The sequence below is a fragment of the Aotus nancymaae genome, unplaced genomic scaffold, assembly GCF_030222135.1.
Source record: "Aotus nancymaae isolate 86718 unplaced genomic scaffold, 86718_ANA_hifiasm-v0.15.2.pri h1tg000043l, whole genome shotgun sequence".
Lineage (NCBI taxonomy): Eukaryota > Metazoa > Chordata > Mammalia > Primates > Aotidae > Aotus > Aotus nancymaae.
The window spans coordinates 322008-347809 of NW_026988457.1; the positions used below are offsets into that span (position 1 = coordinate 322008).

The 25802-nt window shown below is 46.0% G+C and overlaps 1 protein-coding gene across 1 annotated transcript in view; it reads right to left on the reverse strand.

Annotated features, from left to right (window-relative positions):
* Nucleotides 1–25802, reverse strand: part of FLT1 (fms related receptor tyrosine kinase 1) — a 192658-nt gene that overhangs the window by 4687 nt on the left and 162169 nt on the right. Inside the window, exons 19-29 of the mRNA XM_021676188.2 lie at nucleotides 24425–24538; nucleotides 22303–22391; nucleotides 17691–17847; nucleotides 17163–17260; nucleotides 16369–16491; nucleotides 14353–14464; nucleotides 11788–11887; nucleotides 6006–6111; nucleotides 5608–5750; nucleotides 2693–2777; nucleotides 581–675 (exon numbers count right to left, since the gene is read on the reverse strand). Of these exons, the coding sequence (XP_021531863.2) occupies nucleotides 581–675; nucleotides 2693–2777; nucleotides 5608–5750; nucleotides 6006–6111; nucleotides 11788–11887; nucleotides 14353–14464; nucleotides 16369–16491; nucleotides 17163–17260; nucleotides 17691–17847; nucleotides 22303–22391; nucleotides 24425–24538 (1222 nt within the window). The remainder of the gene's footprint in view (nucleotides 1–580; nucleotides 676–2692; nucleotides 2778–5607; nucleotides 5751–6005; nucleotides 6112–11787; nucleotides 11888–14352; nucleotides 14465–16368; nucleotides 16492–17162; nucleotides 17261–17690; nucleotides 17848–22302; nucleotides 22392–24424; nucleotides 24539–25802) is intronic.

Sequence of the window (25802 nt, forward strand, 5' to 3'; positions counted from 1 at the left end):
TTTTATTGACAGTATTATATTGTGTGGATATACCATATTTTATTCATTTCATCATCAACTGATGGACATTTGGGTTGTATCTACGTTGGGCTATTTTGAATAATGCTGTTATGACTATCTGATGCAAGTTTGCTGTGAACATCAGTTTTCACTAGGATTTGAACTGCTGGGTCTTGGGGTAACTGTTTAACCTTTCAGGCCACAGCTAAACTGCTTTCCAAAGTGACTGTGCCATTTTACATTTCCACCAGCAATATATGGGGGTTCTGATTTCTCCATATCCTCACCACACTGACTTCATCTAGCTATCCTCATGGGTGTGAAGTGGTATCTCATGGTCGTTTCTTTCCCTTTTTTCTCCCTCTGTCACCTAGGCTAGAGTGCAGTGGTGCAATTGTGGCTCCATTTTTTTTACCCCCTTTTTTTGCCCTCTGAGGGGAAATGCTTTTCTGCAATGCCCAAACACTATAGTTCAGGAGGTCCAGCAGTCCTCAAACACACCTCTTTATACCACCTCCCCCCGGCATCTCCCCTCGCACCCCTCCATCAACTGATCAGAGAAAAGATACCCGATCCTTACTCAATCTTGAGCGAGGCCTTGGGTTTGCTGTCAGTCCAGGTGAAGCGCTTCAGCATGGGAGAGGCCAGCAGAGTGCTGCTGTCCCCCTGGTAGTCCTGTGGGGAGAAGGAGAAAGGTTATACTCTTGCCTGGCCCAGCGGAGGTCCATGCCGAGCCTGAGGGATGATCCTGGGATGCATCTGTTGATCCAGGCTCTGCCTCACCCTCCACAATCCCCACCTACTGAGACAAAGCATTTTCTCTAAGTTGGTCACTACAAACTTGACCTGCTGAAAATCATGTCTGATCCCCAGTGACTTTGAGGCCCTTCCTGAACATGAAAAGGGAAAACGGCAAGTAACAGGTTAGCATTTTCCATAGGAAACTTTTATGCAATTTATTGCATAAAGATACTGAAACTAATTTGGCAGATCACAATTGGTGATGAGTATGCTATGGTAGTGGTGGCCATTACACACACAAATTCTAAGAAACTGTAAAGCCCTGGTTCAATTTTTTTCTTGAACTCGATGGAATTCTCAGGCCCCCCTTGGTCACTGTCTACAGCAATTAGATTTCCTTGTTGGTTTCTCTTTGGCACTAAGTTGCCTGCAGACTCTTCATTACTTTGTTAATAAGGAATGTTCCAGTAAGTGGATCCGACACTTTGTTCCTGCCACCCTTTAAGGCTCTTACTGGGCAGTGTTTGTGTCCTTAATTACAGTAAACACCTAAGCAAACAAAGAAGCTGTCATCATTCACTACTGATTTAGGGTGAGGAGGGTGAAGGTTAGAAGTCTTGCATGTTTTGCTCAGTATTTTTCCCTTGGCCTTGAAAACAATGTACCAACCAGTCAAACAATATGCCCATATACTTTACCTTTATATACTGCAGCTTATTTTTGATGCTTAAAATATTTAAAATCATCTTTCCCTTTATCTGGTGTGTCTGACAAGGTTGTGGTGTTTCTTTTTTTTTTTTTTTTTGAGACGGAGTTTTGCTCTTGTTACCCAGGCTGGAGTGCAATGGCGTGATCTCGGCTCACCGCAACCTCCGCCTCCTGGGTTCAAGCAATTCTCCTGCCTCAGCCTCCTGAGTAGCTGGGATTACAGGCACGTGCCACCGTGCCCAGATCATTTTTTGTATTTTTAGTAGAGGGGGTTTCATCATGTTGACCAGGATGGTCTTGATCTCTTGACCTCATGATCCACCCGCCTTGGCCTCCTAAAGTGCTGGGATTACAGGCGTGAGCCACCACGCCCGGCCGTTTTTTTTTTTAAGAGTGACTGTGCTTGCCTCAAGGCCACACTGATTGTGGTGATCACCTTCACACTGTAGTTGGCCTTCCAGGCCCTTTATGGGTCACCATCATCACCGGCACTTCTTAAACGTGAATGTGCACAGGAATCCCCTAGGGATCTGGCCAAGGCGCAGCCTGCCTCAGTGGGTGTGGGCGGGTCCTGAGAGCCAGCATTTCTAGAAGGCTCCGGGCTACCAGGTCGTAGGGACCCGCCTATCTGGAGATCACACTTTGAGTCCCAGGGTCTGCAACATCAGAACTGCTGTACCACTCCCACCCATCCTCCTCTCCTCCTCTTATCCCCTCAACCCCACATCCCAGGGCTTTAGAGAGAAGAGTTTGTGAGGCCTCTTGTTTGCCAGTCTATGCTGGTTAGCTTCTCCCAGAGTGGCTGGGTAGGAACATGGCTGTTCAGCCTGCAAAGCCTTAGGGGGAAGGGGCATAAGGCTTAGGTGGACCCCTCCCAGCCTCAAGGCTGCTTGCAGGAGAGCGCCATTACATCACAAAACCCACCACCCACACAGCTGGGAGTTCCTCTGTTACTCTGAAAGCAAAGCGGCATAACTGACAGCTAAGCAACTTAGAAACACACAAGGGAATTTCCTACCACGCAGGGACTTGGACCCTGGAGTGAGTTCATGGAACTCTACTTTCAAATTAGCTCTGCACAGCTAAGTCTAGTTGTCAGTCCTTCCGACACTGTCATTTCAGCCACTCCTGAACCCAGACTCTCGCTGACCAAGAGCTACTACACTACTGGCGTCAGTGTTTGGAAGGGATCTGGAGAAGGGGTCTGTCGGGGTACACTGGGTACCTTAACTTCATGACTTACATCAAACATGCAGGTGGCATTTGGTAAAAGTTCTTCAAAGGTTTTGATTCTTTCCAGGCTCATGAACTTGAAAGCATTTACATATCTATCGAAGAAGCAGAAAGAATAATCAAGACAGGAAAAGGCATCCAGCTCTAATATGGGACCACAGGCACCATATCCCAGCTAAGATGAACCAGCACACCAAGAGAAATCACCTAACTCCTGAGGCCCCAATCTCCCCACTGTGACCCCTGGGAATCCTGACGGCATTGCTACTGCCTCCTGTGGTTGTCAGTTCACACTCTGTAGTGTTGAGGAAACTCCCAGAGGGATCCACTCTGGTCCACAGTGAAATCAGAGAATGCCAGGCCTAGGAGAGACCGGAGGCATCATCTTGTCTGAGTACCCAATGGCACAGGAGAGAAACGATGCGCAGGGAAGTGATATGACTTTACCAGGTACTTGCAAAAGGATTCGAGGCAGCAAAATGACCTGGCGTGGCTACACAGCTATTTGATGGCATAATTGAGTGCTAGCGCCAGGCCTGTATATTTTTTCTGTGATTACAGATTGGGGGAGATGGGTATTGTATGATGTCTCTATTAACTACCTACTGACTTCTGTTGATGATCTATTAGGGAAGACATCTATTGGAGACATCCACTCTGTACTTACTTGCAAGGCCAAGTTCACCTACTGACTGAATTTCTCTGTCCCACACTCTGTCATTCTCTGCCAGTCCCAGTGTCTTAGGCAAGCTCCCTACTGGCCTAAGGCTAAGCAGCCTTAGAAGGGTCCACATATAACTTTGACATGCCACCTACCCCTCCACTCCCTCTCTCTAACCCAGCCAGACCTCGCCAATTTATTTAATCTGAACTAGTTTTCCCAACTTTACAAAATGATGACTCATCTGCTGCAGCCTCTTGGGCTGGTTGTGAGGCCTGAACAGTGAGGCTGACCGATAATCCATCACCACAAGTCTGGATTTGCCCACTGCGTTTCTTTGAGGCCTGTCACAGGTGGCTAGCAGTCTTGTCTTTTCTTTTCTTTTTTTTGAAGACAGAGTCTTGCTCTGTCACCCAGGCTGGAGTGCAGTGACATGATCTTGGCTCACTGCAACCTCCGCCTCCCTGGTTCAAGTGATTCTCCCATCTCAGCCTCCCAAGTAGCTGGGACTGCAGGCACGTTCCACCACATCCGGCTAATTTTTGTATTTTCAGTAGAGACAGGGTTTCACCATGTTGGCCAGACTGGTCTCGAACTCCTGACCTCAGGTGATCCAACTGCCAAGGCCTCCCAAAGTGCTGGGGTTTCAGGCGTGAGACACCTGCCCACCACTAGCAGTATTTTCTGACTGCTACAGCTCCTTCCCATGTCTTCCCTGGTGGCTGAATTGAGGTCAGAGCCTGAGGGCTGTGCCTACTGCAAAGAGAAATGCTAGACGCCCACGGGACGATCTGGAGGCCCTAAAAGGACTCCTGATTGCATTGGGTACAGGGAGAGAGGGTCAGAACTCCTAGGTTAGAAAATTATTCTGCCACTTTCTAGCCACACAGTTTTGGCAAGGCTTCCTCTTGGGAGCCTTGAGGCCTCCATTTGTGTAACGAGAACAGTATGTTCTTCCCAAGACTGCTCCAAGCGTAAAAGGAGTTGATATAGGCAAAAAGCCCAGCACCGTGCCAGACCCAGCACGCGTCTGTGTAACCATCAGCCCTGCCCAGGTTTCATGCATGCATTACTATTAGTGCTGAAGTGCAGGCCCTGGGCCATTGGTGGCTGCAGTTCATATTTGTTCCCTTGCCTTGCCCCTTATCCAATTCCCTCTGCAGTAATATGGGATAATTCGTTTGTTAGGTCGAAACAAAGCAAAACAAATAAAAACAGCTTGCTTTGTTTGTTTAGTTTTATCTAAGGTTTCACCAAAAAAGTCAATGTCATGGGGGAAAAAAAGATAGGGGAAGGTTCTAGAATGAGACAGACAAGAAACTAAAGAAAATGTAATCTGTTATTCTTAATTGGATCCTGCTTTAAAAAAAGATATAAAGACATTTGGGTGAAATTTTGGAAATTTGACTACTAGAAAACATTAAGGAATTTATTTGGTGTGATCACTTTGGTGTGGTTTACACAGGAGAATATCCTTCTTTCAGTGCAGTTGCGCAATCATAGCTCACTGCAGCCTCCATCTCTTGGGCTCAAGTGATCCTCCAACCTCAGCCTCCTGAGTAGCTGGGACTATAGGTGCACACCACCACATTTGGCTAATTCTTTTATTTTCAGTAAATACGAGGTCTCACTATGTTGCCCAGGCAGATTTTGAACTCCTGGGTTCAAGTGATCCTCTCACCTCGGTCTCCCAAAGTGCTGAGATTACAGCCACGAACCACTGTGCCCAGCAACAATAGCCTTCTTCCAAAATGTATATCAAAATATTTAGGGGTAAAGTGTTATTATGCCTTAAGCCTCCTTTTAAATGGTTCAGCATAAAGAAAAATCCATAACAAACACAAACATACAGAGTATAACAGACAAATTAGGGCAAAATTCAACAGTTGAATTTAGGGGATATGGGTGATTACTATACAATATGGGTGATTACTACACAATCCCCTCCCCTCCGCTCCCCTCCCTGCCCCTGCTCCCCTCCTCCCTCCCCTCCTCTCCCCTCCTTTCCATCTGGAATGGGCATATGGGTGATTACTACACAATCCCTCCCTCTCTCCCTTCCTTCATTCCTTCTTTCCTTCCTTCCATCCATCCTTTCTTCCTTCCAGCATATGGGTCATTACTACACAATCCTTCCCCCCTCCCTCCCTCCCTTCCTCCCTTCCTTCATGATTACTACAGAATCCTTCCTTCCTCCCTCCCTCCCTCTCTTCTTTTGTATGTTGGAAAATTCTGTGATAGAAAGTTTGAGAAAGAAATCTTACCTGACATCATCAGAGCTTCCTGAATTAAACTTTGGAGCTGAAATACCTTCCTTGAAGAAGTCCTCAGAGAAGGCAGGAGTTGAGTATGTAAACCCACTATTTCCTGTCAGTATGGCATTGAGTGGGATGTAGTCTTTACCATCCTAAAATACCAAAGATAGAGCTCTCATTGCACCAATTCTGACTGCAACAATTTCTATGAAGCATTATATCAACTTTGACTATGTCGTTTACACAATCTTAGTTGTGTTTTGAGAAGATAATTCTGTATACACACACACACACTCCTTTTAAACGTCTGATCTCAGCTATTCTATTAATAGCTCTTAAGAAAAACAGTAAAATGCCCCCCTGATGTACATTCAAAGGCATTCTCATGTAGATAAATTTAGTTTTACCTGTTGTACATTTGCTTGAAGCAAATCACCTAGTTTTTCCACAAGTTCTACAAATCTTGGCCTTTCTTTTGGGTCTTTGTGCCAGCAGTCCAGCATGATCTGATAGCTGGTGGGAAAAACAGCAACAGAAATAGCTGAAGAACAGTGATCACCCTATGCATTGCCTTACATACTACAAAGGGAGGGCTGCCATCAACCACATAAAGACCAAGCTTGCTGTACTATGTGACCCTGCTTCATTTTTAGATTTGGGTTTATAGCACCAGCACTTAAAAGGCTATCTGGGCCAGGTCCTGCGGTCAGTGGAAAACACATCTACCAAGGCAGACTAACCAACCCTCCAGAGCTCATGGAGACCCATGTTCTTTGTTGTGCCTGTGGCCTCTGCAGGTGGAAGGTCTGAGTTCTGTGAATGAAGCAGAGCTATTCAGAAAGGAAACCCCACTGCTCACTGCGGTTCAATGTGAAGAGCAGTACTCCTCCCCACACTTTCAGAAGTAGGACAATGTCCTCAAAGTTAACAAAAAAAAGTTCATACAGCCATAAATATCAATGGCTGAATAGTCTGTGGTGCTTATTTCATTCTCAGGTTGTTACAAAGGTTGGTTTCAGCTGGCTTCTTAAAAAGCATGTGGCATTTCCACATCCTCACACTTCCCTTGCTGGGCTCAGCAGTGGAGACTGGTGGGGAAGGTCCTGTGTACGTGACTGTTTCACTTCCGGAAGGTGAAGCCCACAGTGTGGAGTTTCTGGGGCTGTAAGCAAGGTTCCTGTGTGCAGCTGATTGCTCTCCCCCGGCACTGCAATCTGGGGCTGTAAGCAAGGTTCCTGTGTGCAGCTGATTGCTCTCCCCCAGCACTGCAAAGCTACTGTTACATACTGGCCTCCCACCACTCAAGGCACACAGTACAGGCTGGGCTCCTGGATATGAAAACATTTGTCTTAATAGCACAGAGGTCAAATCTTGTCGTGGGATTCCCATGTCAACAGATTCCTCTGCGATTCTTCTCTTACATTTTATTATTATTATGATTTTGACATGGAGTCTCACTCTGTTGATCAGGCTGGAGTGCAGCGGCATGATCTCAGCTCACTGCAAGCTCTGCCTCCCAGGTTCAAGCGATCCTCCTGCCTCAGCCTCTCGAGTAGCTGGGATCACAAGCATGTGCCACCATGCCTGGCTAATTTTTGTATTTTTAGTAGAGATGGGGTTTTACCATGTTGGCCAGGCTGGTCTCAAACTCCTGGCCTCAAGTGATCCACCAGCCTCAGCCTCCCAAAGTGCTAAGATTGCAGGCCACCACACCTGGCCTCTTCTTTACATTTTAGATGTACAGGTATCAGGCTCCTCTTTTGGTCATGTCTGCATGGAATTGCGGTCTGTACCTACTGCCCTCCCTGAAACACACATGCCAGAGGTCCATACACACACTGCATTAAGAATTGATTCTCCTTGAACCTCGCACTCTTCAAGGGGTGTTTACTGCACATTATCTCTTCTCTCAGAAGATGTCTGGATGAGAAAGGACTCTGTGTCACACTCAAGTCTGAATGGGCTCCAACTTTGGAACTGGGTGGGAATCGGGCTGTAAGCACTATGTGGGCAGGGACTCATTTCCACACCTCTCACCTACCCCAGGGCCAGGCACATAAGTACTCAACAAATATCTACTGGAAAAAGTCAGACTGGTCTCTGGGAAGAGAGAGTCTGCTCCTTCTGTGAATTCTTCAGTTGTACTGCAGATGTTACTTGTGCAGGGAGATGGCTGTTGCTGGGTAAAAAGCCTGAGAAACACCAGTTCATGGCCTCCCTCTGACACTTCTTAAAGGTGGGCCTTCAGGGGGCGCCACTGGCTCCAGATATCTCTTAAGTATATTCCAGTTTTGTTTCAAAGTGTATGAGGTGGCTGCCAAAGGAAGTAATTCCAATGGTTTGGGAAGCTATGATGGGACAATCATTTGAGGTCAGGAGTTCAAGATCATTCTGGACAACATAGTCAGGCTTTATCTCCACAAAAAAAACACAAAAATTAGTCAAGCATAGTGATGCATGCCTATAGTCCCTGCAGTACGGGAGGCTGAGGCGGGAGGATCACTTGAGCCTGGGAGGTTGAGGCTGGGCTCCAAATAGAGGCCTTCAGGCAGAGGCTCTGCGCTCGTCTCCTCCCTCACCATCATCTCCCCACAAACAGGATCAAGCTGCTGTCTGGGAGATACGCCATCCTGAGCAGGACACTGCGTGGACTCCCTGCTGACACTTGTAAACGGGACTATCTACAACCACCTGCTGTTTTTCACTTTTGACTCTTGGATTCCGACTTCTAGCTTCCACTCCTCTTGCCTAAAATCCAATGCAAATCATCTCGGCAAACACCAGAAGGAAAAGAAAAAACAAAATCAAAACACTCTTTGCTTATTCCCTTATTGAAAGACATCTGATTCAACAGTCTCTGGGCAAGGAACCCACAACTCAACATTACGAGATTTTACACCACTAAGTAAATAGGTTTAGTAAAGTTAAGAGATATTAGTTGCATCCAAGCTGGGGATGAAGGGCCTCTAGGAAGTTTTCTTTCCAAGCTATCACCCAAGTTCCCAAATACACACTGCTTTAGGCCAAGTTCAGATCACAGAATCTCAGTTCTGAGAAGCTGTACTCGGTCCTCACCCAGAACTTCCTACTGTTGGAACAAACAAGAAGGAAGTTATTCCATCGGCTTCCACATGCTTGAGAAAATGGATGAAGATTTGAAGTCTTCTGAAGAAATATTTCACAGAGCTTCTTACTTTTTAAAATTTCTAAAATCTCTCCCTCCTTAGAATTAAGGAACCATACTGCTCTCTCTAGGTTGCCTGAGGCACAAGAGCTACCTGAGTGAGGTTTATGTTAAGTCTTGAAGGTTTGAGAAAGTTCAAGGCAGTTTTTGGTCCAAAGCTGATATGACTTTGTACCTCTGAGTTATTTCCAACCACAGCCTGGGTATGAACTGAGAACACACCTTGCAGGGGTGGGGGATGGTGCTGTGGACTCTGAACTCAGGCTGAGTTCGCTTAGGTTATTAGCAATGCAGCCTTGAGCAAATCACTTACATGTGCTGTGCCTGTTTTCTCATCTGTGAAATGGAGATAATGGTAGTCTTATTTTATAGGACTATTATGAGCATTAAATAAATTAATGCTTAAAACAGTGGCACTTATAAGCACCAAATAACTATTTAATCAGTATCATTAAATATTGTTATAATAAAAAGGAATTTCAGGCCAGGAATGGAGGCTCAAGCCTGTAATCCTAGCACTTTGGGAGGCCAAGGCCAGTGGATCACTTGAACTCAGGAGTTCGAGACCAGCCTGGCCAACATGGTGAAACTCCATCTCTATAAAAAAATACAAAAATTAGCTGGGCATGGTGGCACATGCCTGTAGTCCCAGAAACTCAGAAGGCTGAGGAAGAACTTGAACCCAGGAGGCAGAGGTTGCAGTGAGCTGAGATCACGCCACTGCACTCCAGCCTGGATAACAGAGCGAGACACTATCTCAAACAAACAAACAAACAAACCCAACTAAACTAATTTATACTATTTAAAATTTATATGGAAGCAAAAATAAAAATTAATTTCATACTATTTTGGATTTATTTTGAGGTAAAAATATTGTTATTTAATAATAACAATTATTAGTAGTAATTGAGAGCTTATTCTTGTGATTTTCAAACTATATTAAGATTGGAAGGACATATTTAATTCAAAGGATGAGTGGCCATATCAGAGAAGCATTTCTTCTAAGGAATGTAGGGTCTATTCTTAATTCAACAGCCCTGTGGTCTAGGGACACCAGTCCAGAGTTCTAAATGTCTCCTCATTTCTCAGCTGACGGAGAGCACATCGCTTCAGGTCTCAGAGTCTTGGTTTCATTACTTGCTAAATTCAGACTATAATAGTTTCTCCGCCTGCCCCTCAAGGTCATTGGGAACTTCAAATGAGACTATGTGGGAGAAAACACTTCAAAAATCGTAAAGTTAATAATCTAGCTCTATCCACAGCTCTCAGAAACAGGCCTTGTCTCAGCTCTCTGTACTTGCCTGATGAGGACACCATGCACCAGTGCACCAGTGACAAGAACAGGAACCCTCCCGCTTCCCTGCACTCGGGCCAAGCTCCCCAGCCCTGCTGTTGGGCCTGAGTCCCCAGTCTACCTTATCCAGTTCCCCATCCTGGGTCTGACCCACCCTTGCCCCAAGATGATGAAGGAAAGAGACAGCGACTTTGCCCTTTGGCCAAGCCCACGCTTCCTGCATTCCCTCTGACTCCTCCTCAAAGGCCAGCCAGGGCTTCTGACAGGACCCCATTGTGTGGGTGGAATGGGAGGGCCCCTGCCAGTTCAGGAAAGGTGGTGCCGCCTCAGGGAGGCCTAAGGCCTTGTCAGCAGCCCAACAAAAGTGCAAGTGTCATCACATTCCTGCTCAGGCCTCAAAGTGCAAAACATCCACAAAGCCCCAGGAGAAAAAGAGTGTCCAAGAGAGGCAAGCAAGTGCAGTTTGCACAACGGAGAAAGCCTCACATGGACACCCCGAAAAGCTATCTGTCCAGGCAGCCCAGACAGTTGCTGGGCCTATTCCTAAAGGATTCTTTTTTTTTTTTTTTTTTTTTGAGACATAGTCTGGCTCTGTCACCCAGGCTGGAGTGTAATGGTGCGATTTTGGCTCACTGCAATCTCCGTTTCCTCGGCTCAAGCGGTTCTCATGCCTCGGCCTCCTGAGTAGCTGCCACCATGACCGGCTAATTTTTGTATTTTTAGTAGAGACAGGGTTTCACCATGTTGGCCACGCTGGTCTTGAACTCCTGACCTCAAGTGATCTGCCTGCACCTGCTTCCCAAAGTGCTGGGATTATAGGTGTGAGCTACCATGCCTGGCCCCTATTCCTCCTAAAAGATTCTAAAGAAGTTGTATTGGCAGGTTGCGGTGGCTCACGCCTCTAATCCCAGCACTTTGGGAGGCTGAGGTGGGCAGATCACGAGGTCAGGAGATCGAGACCATCCTGGCCAACATGGTGAAACTCCGTCTCTACTAAAAATACAAAAAATTAGCTGGGTGTGCCTGTAATCCCAGCTACTTGTGAGGCTGAGGCAGGTGAATCACTTGAACCAGGGAGTCGAAGGTTGCAGTGAGCCAAGAATGCGCCACTGCACTCCAGCCTGGATGACAGAGTGAGACTCTGTCTCAAAAAAAAAAAAAAAGAAGTTGTATTTCCCACAAAGCCTTCCGTGAAGCATAATCACCATGTCAGGAAGTTCCCTTTTTCCTCTCCAAGACCTCTTCTGCAGTCCATATCAACTCCCTCATGGGTGTTCCACGCAGATACAGGACTGGTCGTGGGACCGAGGTCTAGCCCTCCATCTCTGGGGCTGCTTGGCCTGTTTGCCTCTCACTCTGTGAGGAGGCCAAGGCCTTGCGTTCAGTTCCTGGGTGGTCTGTTTATTTTGCCTAGATTCATACCTATACACTGAATTTCTAACTTCAGTTCCCAGCTAGAGGCCTTAAAAAGTCATGTCAGTGGTCAGGAAAGGAAATAGATAGGGATGGGTCCAGGGCCACATGCCCCACTGTAAGAAAACACTCCCAGCATATCTGGGCCTGAAAAGCTGAGGGGAGCATCTCTAAAGGAAAGAAAAACCTTGGCATCTTCTAAGACTGGGACTCTAAGAATCCACAAACATCCCCTCTCAAGGATGCCCTGGTAAAAAGCGAGCTGTCAGATGGGAGGCGGAGGGCACCAAGGGCTCACATTTCAGGAGTGGAGTATTCAGGAGCTCTCATCCTCATGCCTTCCCTCAGGCGACTGCAGAAGTCCTCATCCATTTGCACTCCTGGGTATGGAGACCCACCTGCGGGAAACAATGTGGAAAACACAAGGCCTGTTATGGATTCAGGGTACAAACGACCATGAGGGAACAATTCAGTGTTTCTTTCCTCCCTTTAAAGTAATGTTTTAGTAATAAATTCCCAGTGATTAGAACAGATCTCAACGTACAGTACAACACATAGAGAAGCTCAGCAAATCCTTGCTAAGGGGTTTCACCATGTCCTTAGCCAATCAGCTAGGGACACCCACTGACTGGCTGGTCCCATGGTGAGGGGCATCTGGTACCCACAGGCCATGCTTATGGCTACTCCTGCCTGTGTGATCAGAGGAAGGGGTGTCGTCTGAAGGGTCCTTGCCCTCTCCCCACAAGTAACTCTAAAGAAGACCCATCACGGCCAGGCGTGGTGGCTCACGCCTGTAATCCCAGCACTTTGGGAGGCCGAGGTGCATGGATCACGAGGTCAGGAGTTCAAGACTAGCCTGGCCAAGATGTTGAAACCCCGTCTCTACTAAAAATACAAAAATTAGCTGGGTGCGGTGGCACACACCTATAATCCCAGCTACTCAGGAGGCTGAGGCAAGAGAATCGCTTGAACCTGGGAGGCAGAGGTTGCAGTGAGCTGAGATCGTGCCATTGCACTCCAGCCTGGGTGACAGAGTGAGATTCCATCTCAAAAAAAAAGACCCATCATTAGAGACCCATCCTTTGGGTTAGTGAGCTTACTTTTTTTTTTTTTTTTTAAAAGGAGATGGGTCTCCCTCTGTTACCAGGCTGGTGTATAGTGGCATGATCTTAGCTCACTGCAGCCTTGAACTCCCGGGCTTAAGCAATCCTCCTGCCTCAGCCTCCCAAGTAGCTGGGACTACAGGTGCACACCATCCACCACACTTGGCTTGAGCTTCTTTTTAAAAAGCCAATAGACTTGGGATAGACTACATGGGAATCATTCACACTCAAGTGGGAATGACTTTAATTAGCTTTCTTGCAAACTTCCTTGCAAACTTTAGCTTTCTTGCAAATTAGCTTTCTTGCAAACTTTCTTGCAAACAGCACCAGGGCTCTAGGAGTTCTGACAGGCCTGAGGGAATGGGGGCTTTGGGCTCCAGGGCTGGGCTGAATGGAGTGGGGTGGGATGGGGGCTGCCCTAGTCAGGAGTCTGCAGACCTGAGGGCGCCAGAGGGGCCTAGGCTTTGCCTTTTGCCAGTTTTACTGTCCAGGATTCCCCTGTAACCTTTCCTTTTAGGGGGATTCTTGCCACGGCTGGGGGTGGCAAGGCCTTCTAATGCACTCTTGTCCTAGCCGTTGAGCCTCGTCTACCTCAGCATTTGTTTGTCTGCACTTTCTAGTGATTACTGCTGGTAGGAAGCAGCTGGGAGACGTGCAGTCCTGGCACCGTGTCATTGCAGGGCCACTGCAGCCGCCAAGCTGCTTTCAAAGACTGGAAGCAACAGGTGCCTGTCATCGAAAGCAGGGGAATGATTTTCACACATTACAGGAAACCAGGGATGTTACTGGATGACTTTGATTTGCTGTGAAAGGCAAATTTTTGGCACTGCCCAAAACACTCTTGGCTAGAACTCGACTTTGGGAGGCCTCAGATCATCACTGTGTGTCTGAGAGCAGATGTGGACTCTGTGCACATCTGTGTGCTTTGAACAGTGCTTCTAGCCACCCATAGTGGAGTTATTCCAAGCAGAATAAACATGCCCAGTGTTCTTTATTGCTCATCCTGTATAAACCAGTGTCCAGAGCTGTATCATGTGTTAGTATTAGAGGCACTGGAAAGGTCTCCTGTTTGTAACAACACCTTCCCCACTAGGTCAGCTGAACTTGTTATGGCCTTTCCTGGGAAGAAATTCTGTGGTAGGAGATGCAGGGAAGGAAGGGGTCAGGGTGTTAGAGGTGCGAGTGTTGAGGAATTGGGAAAAGTACAGAAAAAGATAAACCTGACGTCAGACTTTGTTTTGTTTTGTTTGAGACGGAGTTTTGCTCTGTCGCCCATGCTGGAATGCAGTGGTGAGATCTCAGTTCACTGCAACCTCCACCTCCCGGGTTCAAGCAATTCTCCTGCCTCAGCCTCCCAAGTAGCTGGGACTACAGTTGTACACCACCACACCTGGCTAATTTTTTGTATTTTTAGTAGCGACGGGGTTTCACTGTGTTAGCCAGGATGAACTCCATCTCCCGACCTCGTGATCAGTCCACCTTGGCCTCCTGGGATTACAGGTTTGAGCCACCACACCCAGCCTGACTTCAGATTTTATACCCATCTGACCTTGTTCATGATTGTATAAACCCCTTTAACTGTAGGGGGCAGACATGCATATGCCATTACTCATCTGAGAGTCTACATGGACCCATGACACCGTAAGGGTTTTTTGTTATAGTAGGTGTTAACCTAAAGGCTGTCTAGCCAAAGGACATTCTGCAGAAGATGCAGACATTTATTTCTGGGCTATTTAATCTCTTCCTTCTCCCAAATTTACCTAAGGAGAAGATTTCCCACAGCAGTACTCCGTAAGACCACACGTCGCTCTTGGTGCTGTAGATTTTGTCAAAGATAGATTCAGGAGCCATCCATTTCAGAGGAAGTCGAGTCTAGAAGAGGGCAAGGGGGACTTGAGCAGAAGGGCATGAACACAAAGCACATTCAACCCAAGTGCCCATGGGGTCACCTCCCAGATAACATATCACCCATACATCATTTCCTAGAGCAGCTCTGGTTTTCTAACATAGAGAACACCATAATATGCAGTGTTACGCTAAAAGAGGGAACTACAGTGCTATTCTGAGTCCCATGAAGGCAGTACATGTTCAGTAAGCCCCTCTGATGTGTTCAGCATGTCCTTAACTGCATGGCTCTGTGAGAAATCCTCCCCCACAAAAAAAGTCTGCACTCCACTGGGATACTCAAGGCTTGGAAAAGGAAAAGTATAATCTGAATTTGAAGACATCCTGAAAACTGGTGGTGATTTCCAAAAATTTTTCCAAAGAAGGAGGATTTTGAAAGCATTCCTGTGCAAAAAGGCAAGGTTTCAAAAGTCACTGAAAAGGGAGAGTGTACAAAAGCATGAGAAAGAAGAGAAGAAGGAAATAAGTCAGTATTCAAAGAGAATATACAGTTGGTTTTCAAAGCATGTAGACAAATCTTCCCCTCTTCCAGACAACAGGAATCTCAGTGAGTTAGGCCTCACCACTTTAGATGATGGAGATTGATGGGAGGTATGGGATAAAGGAGAGACAAGGAGATAGGAAGGGGGAGGGGCAGGAAGCCTGACCCAGATCCAGATGAGCAGAAAGGAGGGGCGGACTAACATGAAGGTTGATGCCATCTCTCCAGACCAGAGCCCGAAGGAAAGGTTGTTTTTCTTTTTTTTTTTTAAATTTTTACAAAGGATCAATGTGAAGTCATACGTTTTCCTTCTATACAAACAGACTGTGGTGCAGCGGCTCTCAAAGTAGGGTCCTGGGACACGCTGTGTCAGTACTATCTAGAACAAGTCTGTCCAACTCTCGGCCCGCAGGCTGCATGTGGCCCAGGGCAGCTTTGAATGGAGCACAGCACAAATTCATAAACTTTCTTAAAACATTATGAGATTTGTTTGTGATTTTTTTTTTTAGCTCATCAGCTCTTGTTAGTGTTAGTGTATTTTATGTGTGGCCCAAGATAATTATTATTCTTCCAATGTGGCCCAGGAAAGCCAAAAGATTGGACACTCCTGGTCTAGAAACTTGTTAGAGATGCAAATTTTCAGGCTCCACCCAAGACTTACTGACTCAGAAACTCTGGGGGGTGGAAGGCTTGTTAGGCCAGCACACTGTAGCGTAAGAAGGCTTTTAGGTGATACGTATGTTCAGTTAAGTTGAGAACCACTACTGTAACTCATTGGCACCCAGACATAAGCTTACACCCTCAGGGTATATAGGCTGGAGAAGCGGGGGACATGGGAGGTCTCCTACAAAAGTGAAAAATAACACTATGTCCGAAAACAAGCATGGAAGAGAAGCAGTGCAAGCCAGCAGGGAGATGCTAGGCATGGAAAGCCATGGGAAGTAAACAGTCTCCTCTGTAGTCAGCTACTGCTGACAGTCTTCCCCGCCCTTTCCTGAGACAGATACACCTGCTAAATCAATCATCCGGGTTTGAGGGAAAGGGTCCAGGCTGTTCCTTTCAGAAGTACAAGGAATTCCCACAGGATTCAGAGGAAGGTAATGCTAAAGTCTCACCCAGTCCCCACCAAACACTTCTCAGGTTAGCAAGTCTCATGCAGCGCTGCCCAAAGGACAGGTGGCTGGCCAGAACCAGGAGACAGTGGCCTTTCTGAGCCCTGCACAAGGGCTCTCTGGGACGCCGCTCATCTGAACTGCTTGTCTTCACAGAAATCAAATGATGATTTTCAGGGACTACTGCTGAGGAAGTGTAAATATTTACCGAGTCCTTCAGTCTGTGGTTTAAAAGTGATAGGACGTAAATGAATCAAATAAACATCAAACTGACTTACATCTCCTTTTCTCACATAATCAGGGTTCTTATAAATATCCCGGGCAAGGCCAAAATCACAAATCTTCACCACATTGTTTTCAGATAAAAGAATGTTCCTTGCTGCCAGGTCCCGATGAATGCACTATAATAAAACAGTTGCAAAATCAATGCATTTCCTTAACCTAACCAACTAATTTCCTGCACCTTCTCAGTGTCATTAATCTTACTTTGGGAATCCATCTCACGTGTTGGGAAGGGAGCACCTCTCAGTGCACACAGAGTTACCATAAACATGAAGACCCTCTCTACAAATAGAGGTCCCCAAGCCCCAAAGGCCAAGAAATGTTCTAAATCCACTGGGCTACTATTTGATCAACAAAACTGGCAATTTGAGATTTACCAGTGGGCAAACTTTCCCCACAGCCTTTTATCCTGAGCTGCCAAGATGAGATCTTTCTCCAGCTGCAGTTTTGTGGGAGGGCCCCATATGCCTATATTAATAGAAGCTCTCCTATGAAGTCATGTATTCTGAGATTTGGGCCAGATTTGAAAATATGCCAGAGGGTGCTGTAGAGAACCAATGCCAGATTTGTCTAGTCTGAAACCTGTGAGTTTTCCCCAGAACCAAGTTCTATTCTATCCACTGGTATTCACGACTCCTCATTTTCAAAACTCCTCATATCAAGGCAAATTTAGGTGTTTGTCCTACATTTAAGAACACAGGTGTCAGCAAATTCTAGGAAAAATAAATTTATAGCAAAGGTGTGTGTCCAGCCCAGGCAAAGAAGAAAAACAGTGAACAGCAAGACTGACCTTTCTGGAAGACAGAAACTCCATGCCTCTGGCCACTTGAAAACTGTAAGAAATCAGATCTTCCATCGTGATGGGCTCCTTGTAGAAACCATCAGAATCTGGAAAGCATTAGAACCGTAACTGTTTGTAATGGCTCTTGTTATCCTATCAAATCCCAGTTTATTGGAACAACGTTAGCAAGACATAAAACAAACCACCAAGTAGATCAGAGTTCATTTTTAAAAGTATTTGAGTTTCAACATGAACATCATAGATTTTTCCAGGCCTCCAGCCCACTTTAACCAAGCATGGGGGCAGAGGGATGATCCATTAAGATGAAAATGCCTGAGGGGAGACAACAGTATGGTTCCCTGTCAAAATTAGTAACTCTGGAAATAATCTTAATTCAAATCTTATCTCCTCAGGACATTACCATTTGAGTCTCCCACGGATGTTTATTAGAGTGATAAATAAGAAAAAAATTTCAGAGATGCACAGTATGTTGTAAAAATATCTCAGCCTGAAGGACAGGAAGGAATTAATACCTACCCTCCTCTTCCTCGACATCACTCAGACTTTTATCTTCCTGAAACCCGGAGCTCGCAAAGCTCTCACTGCTGGTGACGCTATCTAGTCTTGGTTTCTTGCCTTGTTCCAGGCCTGGCTCCATTTTTTCTTTCTTAGGCTCCATGTGTAATGCTGCATCCTTTGAAGAGACCAAAAAGGACCCAGGTGAAAAGGAGCTCCAGCACAGCAGTGGGAAACTAGTCCCTCACCTGGCAATCGCCTGATGAGAAATGAGAGCGTTTCATTTGTTAAAATGGATTGTGAACCAGTACAGAGGCCCTACGGTATCCAAGAGCCTGGCTACCTCTGGGGTTGCAGAGTCTACAGTGCTCTTGCCTGGGCTTCTAGACAGCATCTTAGATTAGATAAAAAAATATTAATAGTGACAGATATTTACTGAATGCTTACATTGTGTGAGCCAGTATATTAAAAGCTTTAGGTACATTTCTTGTTTAATGTTTCCAACAATTTTATGAAGTAGTTCTTATTTATACATGGAGAAACAGGTTCAGAGAAGTAATCAAATTCACATGCAGCTAATAAACAGCAAAGCTTGAACCCAGGATTGGTTGATACCCACATCTATGCTCTTAACCATGCCACACGCCATCATGTGAAGGATGACATCAGTGAGAGGAAAGGATCCCCAGTGCGCTTGGGGCTTCACTCTGTCATCTCTAGGAGGAGTTATAAGAGAAGGCTATAGTTGGCAGTTTCTCAGGTTTCCTTGGGGAAGGAGGGAACATGGACATTGGTGTTTTTTCTCTTCCATTCAAAACAAAGATACAGTTTGATTCTAACAAGGGTAGTAATGGTCTTTTACCCTGGACTGTGCATCCTAGCCCTGGTTCATCTGGTTCTTCCATTAATCATGCAATTTTTTATTTTTTTTGAGGCAGTCTCACTCTGTTGTCCAGGCTGGAGTGCAATGGTGCACTCTTGGCTCACCGCAACCTCCGCCCCCCGGGTTCAAGCGATTCTCCTGCCTCAGCCTCCCAAGTAGCTGGGATTACAGGTGTGCACCACCATGCTTGGCTAATTTTTGTATTTTTTAAGTAGAGACAGGGTTTCACCATATTGGTCAGGCTGGTCTCAAACCTCTGATCTTGTGATCCACCTGCCTCAGCCTCCCAAAGTGCTGGGATTACAGGCTGGAGCCACCGTGCCTGGTTTAATCACGCAATTTTGGGCAAGTCATCTTACTTTTCTGAGTTTCATTATCCTCTTCTGAAAATCTCTATTATGCTATTATTTTATGACTCACAGGAAAGGAGTTGTTGGTTCTTGGTGTCCATGTGAAACCAGAAAAGATTTGTATTGCCTTTTGTAATTCATCTAGTAACTATGACATTCTAACAACCTAGCACTTCCAGTGGCATTATGACCATACCATGATCCTAGACTCGATTCTATTAGACAGCAATACTGAGGCAGAAGCTGAGAGGGACTGGGGTTCAGTGGTGACCTTTGATCCACTTGCACAGTGTTGGCAGTGCTAGGATTAACCCGCCACCCCCATCCTTCCTTGGTTTTTCTAGAAATGTCACAAAGCAAGAGCGATCCCTCCACTAGAGGGCACAGTGGGAGCAAGCAGAGCACAGACGGAGGGAGCTTCAGGAGGGACAGCCCTAATCTAGTCTAAAAGCCGAGAGGGCACCAAGGTTCCCAGCCCCTGAAAAGAGACCTTCTGGTGTTGCAGAGGGAGGCAGGCCTCAGAGTGAATACCCACTGCCATCGCAGGTAACCCACCTCAGGGCAGGTAAAGACCTTCACTATTTGTTATTGTGTTTCTACAATGCAGTTATATTGGATTCTGTTCAGTTGGGGACTGGAACTTTATTTTTCACAAGATCCTTTGCGCGACAGAAAGCATCAGAGAAAGCGCTGGCAATAAAGTGGGAAGAAAAATGTTCCACAGGCTCACTCAGGTCTCTGCATGTGTAATCTCTCTCAGGGCAGCTTCTTCCCCACACCACCCAGAAGTCAAAGCCTAGGCACGTCTCCGAGGGCCAAAATTCTGGCTCCCTCTCTCCCTTCCTGACTCCCAATCAAAGGTATATTCAGCTTTGCTTAACAGTACCATTTTTTGTTAAATAAAGGTAATTTACTGAACTCTTGGGACTCTGACAAAATACAGTGAATTTATTACAAACCATATTTAAGGATCTCAGTTGATTTATCTGGAAAATGAAGTATTCCATTTTCAATTTAGCCTTTTGGTTCTGTCTTTCCTTTACCTTCTCTTTATCTTCCAAATATGAAAGACAGCCATGGATTTTCCACAAAAACACTAAATTCTACCAAGTTGCACAGGGAGGCGAATCATTAAATATAGCCAGAGAAGGAAGCAAACTCTTCAAAACAAAGGACGCACAAACCCAAACGTTCCATCCTGCCCAGGTCCCTAGGGTATTCTGCTGGCTTAGCTCTTCCTGAAGCCAGTCCAAAATTTCAGGACTAAGGGGAATTTGTACTGCCCTCAACCCAAGGCACCACTTTCCACCTTTTCTTATGCTTTTTTCACTTTATTTCGTGTGGTGCACAGAAAAAGCAGTGGAGGAGTCATCAAGAGAGCTGAGTTCTTTCTCCTCCTGACTTCACCTCATGGTAGGTGTGTATCCTTAAGCCAATCACCTGACTTCTCTGAGCACATCTACAGCCTGTGAGTATGAACCAACTGATCACAAAGATCCGTTTCAGCTTCACGATTCTAATTATTAGGTCAGGCATGATGGCTCACACCTGTAATCCCAGCACTTTGCGAGGCTGAAGCAGGCGGATCACCTGAGGTCAGGAGTTTGACACCAGCCTGGCCAAAAAATTTTAAATTTTGGCCTGGCCAAAAATTAGCTGGACATGGTGGCAGGTTCCTGTAATCCCAGCTACTTGGGAGGCTTGAGGCAGGAGGATCACTTGAACCCAGGAAATGGAGGTTGCAGTGAGCTGAGATGGCACCACTATACTCCAGCCTGGGTGACAGAGAGAAACTCTGTCTCAAACAAAAAAAAAGATTACAATTATTAGAGGACCTGACTGAAACCTGAGGAAAATGATGTTCTTGCATATATTGCCTGCCTGGTAGAACATCTGTGTCTTTGGTTAGATCAAAGTTTGAGGGATGAGATAATCGGCCAGCTGTCCAGTGGTTCTTATTTGTGTGTGAAAATTCTTGCCCACATTCCAAAGATAGGCATCATTCTTGGATTACAGACATTTTATCCACCATGTAGATCAGTGGCACGAAGTTGGACTCACCCAGTTTTTCTATCTTAAGTAGGTCAATGATGATGATGATGATGACAGTGGTGGTGATGGTGATGATTAACATTTATTGAATGTTTAACTGAGAGATTTTTATTCTCCCAACAATCCCATCAGCTGGATTCTATTATAACCTTTATTTAATAAATGAGGGAACTGAAACAGGTGAGTAATTTGCATTTCCAGATTTCATGGGAGGCAGAGACAGGATTTCAATCCAGGAAGTCTGATCCCAGAGTCTCCATGCTTAACCATCACGCTACATGGATTCATCACCAGCGTTGCTGATTATTGGCTAATAATGTTGAATTACTATCCCCTGGACTTCTTCAGCTCAGAGAAGGACTCAGTATTGATACCATATGTTACACTGGCAAAGCTTTAGTAAATTATTTCCCCTCCATTCAACTTTTTGTTTTTTGAGATGTGTTCTCACTCTGTCACCCAGGCTGGAGTGCAGTGGTGTGATCTCAGCTCACTGCAACCTCTGCCTCCCAGGTTCAAGCTTCTCCTGCCTCTGCCTCCCTAATAGCTGGGATTACAGGCACGTGCCACTCACACTTGGCTAATTTTTGTATTTTTAGTAGAGACAGGGTTTTGCCATGTTGGCCAGGCTAGTTTAGAACTCCTGTCCTCACGTGATCCACGTGTCTCAGCCTCCCAAAGTGCTGGGATATAGGTGTGAGCCACTGTGTCTGGCCCAATAATCTCTTTTAAACCTTGTTTGCCCTTAGGGCTTGAATCCATGTGTTACTTTTACTACACAGCTTTTATTTGGTGATAAGGCTGGTTCAGAGTATATGTAGAGATGACATGAGTAGTGAGGGTGTCAGGAAGTGGGAGAAAGGGCAGTAGGAAGGAAAGATGATTTCTGGCTCTGGCCCTATCATTGGTCTACTGCTGATTGTACAAGTCACTCAGTTGATTCAGCCTTAGTCAAAATCTAACCTAATAAATGGAGACAATTATATTAGCTAGTATCTTCCTTAAAGAAATAAGTGATCTGTGTATCTATGTTTTCCTGTACATACGTATGCACACATACATGGGGAGAGAGAGAAAAAATTACTGATAGATATTTAGATAGGTAGCTAGATTTACTCTCCAATTATGGCTGCATATGCACACAGGGATCAAATGATTCTCTGTGCTAGCCACATTAGAGTGTAACAGATTAACGGGAAAAAAAAACTCGAAACAAGGAGAAGAAGCAGAGATTGAGTTTTAAGCTTAATCATTAGCAGAATACAGGTTTCTCTTGCTTTATGCTGCTACAGCCTAAATGAAAACTCATTGCTATCTTTAAAAAAATTCCAACTTTTAAAATCCTTACCTTGTTGAGAAAAAATAAGTCACGTTTGCTCTTGAGGTAGTTGGATAGATTTCCATATTTGCAGTATTCAACAATCACCATCAGCGGCCCTGCAGCCAAAACAGCACATGCTCATGCTCAGCCACACCAAGCCAGTCAGCCATTTGCCAGTCTTCGGCCTGCCTGCCTGAGAAATCTCAAACCAACCCCCCTTTGTATTAGTGGGGCCGAGGGATGCGATTTAGGGATAAGAGGCGCATGAATACGGTGACTTTTTCAGTTTAACCTAAGAAGGAGTTTAAAGAATACAACTGAAATAGAAAAAAAAAAAATGGAGGTGGGGACAGTGCAGAAGCATTAGAGAGAAAAGATTAGAAGGACAAAATACCTTTGAGGAGGGGAGAGGCAAAAGTCAGCCCCTCGCCTCTTAGCCAGACCCTTCGGAGGAGAGGGGCTTCTGGTCACTGTCACACCAATCCCGGGACTATTGAGCAGCGCCTTCCTCCCTCCCAGGGCAGAGGCAGCTACCTGGCCGTCTCTCCCCAGCAGCGTCTGCGCAATTTGCCTTAGGACCTAAAGCAGGGTGGGCAAACCCTTCTTGTAAAGGTCCAGCTAGTAAACAAACATTTTAGGCTTTGCAGACCAACGAGCTACTACTCAATTCTGCCTTTGTAGCCTGGAAAAAACCAAACAAGTATGACTGTGCTCCAAGAAAACTATGAACACAGAAATACAGAAATTTGAATTTCATACAATTTCATGTAATGAAATATTTTTAAATGTGTTTCCCCCAACTATTTAAAAAGGTCAAACCCTTCTAAGCTCACAGGCTGACCTTGGTTTGCCGACCCGACCCCGGTCTGAAGGAAGCAAGAGAGTTGGGAAGGAAGTCCAGCTGCACTGTGGAGCGCATGTGGTGCCCTGAAGGCCGCCTCTCCCCTGCCCTGCGTTTCCACTGCATGCCCGGGCTGGGCACGCAACCCACTAGGCAGGACCACTTCCGGGCCAAAGGGGAGTGACCCGGAGCTGCCTCACCAGCCGCCGCCCAGGGCATGCCGGGAGCTCAGCAGCATCCATCCGCTAGTTCTTTTTTGTGCCTTGCAGAAGGCGGGGCTGGTTCTGGTGGAGTGGTTTTCTCTTACTATGAGGACATGCTAGAAACCCTGACAGCATGTCATCCCCCTTGGTTCCAGAACGGGAAGTCGCTTTCAGAGTTTCACATCTCGCCTCTACGGCGGTGGATGCAGCAGAGCTCGGCTCCTGTCTGGAGTCCAGTCGCCCTCGTCAGGAGGGGCTTCTATGCTGGCGCCCGGCTGCACCGAGGAGCTGACGGCCACGTTAAGGTAGGTTGTCTCATTATCCCTGGTCAGTTTTACAGACGCAGAGTTGAGGCAAACAGAATGAGACTGCCACGGCAGAGAACTTGAGAAAACCTTACCCGGGGATGATAGAGAAGCAGGCGGGGCCGTGTCTAGGTCCCTCTGACTGTTTCTGGCCACTTCTGCCCCTAGCAGATAGGTCTTCCCCAGCTATCCTTCATCCCTGCTACCTCTGTTGAGAGCTGGGGAAAGCATCGGTGTGCACAGCTCCTTTGCACCTTGCTGGCTCACACAACGATCACACATCTACTCTCAAGCCCTAACCCTGCCATACGGAAAGAAACGTCTGCGACATGCTGGAGCCCTTAATCATAAGGCACAGCTCTGTCCCTGCCCCTATGGGTAAGGTCTGTCTGCATGGTGGATCTGGAGGGAAGGGCCCCCACATCACCTCCTCCTGGGATCCTACCAGTAGTGATTCATTCATTCCTTTAGGTGAAGCCTCAAGGAATATGCGACCTTCTACCTTGGCTCTGGCCACACTCCTTCAAACCCATCCTGAGAGAAAAGTGCTCTCTGCTTGGCCTAGAGCCTGTGGAAGGAGATTTAAAAGGGAGTCCTTTTCAGAATCTTTTAACTGCACAGGGAAGGCAATTATGGGAGCACCCTTCTGTAGATGCACAAGCTGTTTCTTCTGGAGCTATTAAGGAGGCCGTTTTCCTGGAGGCGAGGAAGCACAGTGCTGGGGAGGAGCTGTACAGCAGAGAACTGTTCTCCCAGCCTGTGCAGGGGGAGATGGAGCCGGCCCTCCCCTTCTCCATTACCTCCTTGCTTGGTGCAGGCTCCCAGCAGGTTAACCACGTTCAGGTGGTGGCCAATGTGGGTCAAGATCTTGAGCTCAGTCATCAGCGCTTTGTACTCGCTGGCTGTGGCCCCCTCTGTGTGAGAAGCAAGGAAGAGTCAGAGCGACAGGACAATGGGGCTCCTTCCGCCGGAGGCGGCATTCTTGCCCTCCTTGTTTGTCAATGCTTAGCTGGTTGCTTCACTAACTTCCCCACATTCGCAGAAAGGCCAAGTCTCCAGACTGTTTTCATTACTCCCACCCTCCTGAGCCAACATCCTTTTGATTACAGTAAGGCCCAGCACAGTGGTGGGGTTAGTCACTGGACATTTCCTCTTGGTGGACCTAGTTCTGTTCAGCAATGCGCTGACTCAGAGTTGGGCACCTCGTGAAAGTGCCTTCCAAAGGCTTCCCTTCTGTCAGAACCAGGTGCGGCAAGAACCCACCAGGCAGGAAGTACACCTCCATGTTCCCTCTTCTTACCTTCTCCCTTTGGAGAGTCACAGAGAAGGAGCACAAGGGGCCTGCCAGGGCAGAATGGCTACTTCTGTAAACATCTTTGAAATGTGTTGTTTTCTCCCTATAACCCTTTCCTCCCTGGAGTTCACAGGGTTATCTTGGCTTGTGAGGATCCATAGCATCTGACTTCAACTTCAGTCTCAGAGATAAGCATTATCAGTCCAAGAATGAGCAGAGCCTAAAGCCTAAATTGAGTTTGTCCTGTTTGTTCTTATTAACTAATAAGGCATTTAAAATTTTAAAATTATTTTTAGAAATATGAAAATTAAATAATCTTGCTATAAAATATTTCAACAATATGAGTTGGAGTAAAAACATATGGGTAAAAGAATCTAGATAAAAAGTGAAAGCCACTCTAACCCACTTGCCTTCTTAAAAGCAACCACTGTTAATAGTTTGGTGTTCAGACCTTTTTCTATGCATTTATAAATATATATATATATATATATTCAATCAGAGGTCCTTTTTTTGATGGTTTACATAAATGAAATCATATATATAGTCTATTTTAAAAATGTGTTTCCCCCTTTTAATCAGAGACTTTTTCTATTTTTAAATTTATTTTTATTATTTATTTATATATTTTCTTTTTCTATTTTTTTAAATCTCTGCTTAGACTAACATTATTTATTTATTTTTTTGAGACAGAATCTCACTCTGTCACCCAGGTTGGAGTGCAGTGGTGCAATCTCGGCTCACTGCAACCTCTGCCTCCTGGTTCAAGTGATTCTCATGCCTCAGCCTCCTGAGTAGCTGGGATTATAGGTGAGTACCACAATGCCCGGGTATTTTTGTGTTTTTGGTAGAGACAGGTAGCACTATGTTGGCCAGGCTGGTCTTGA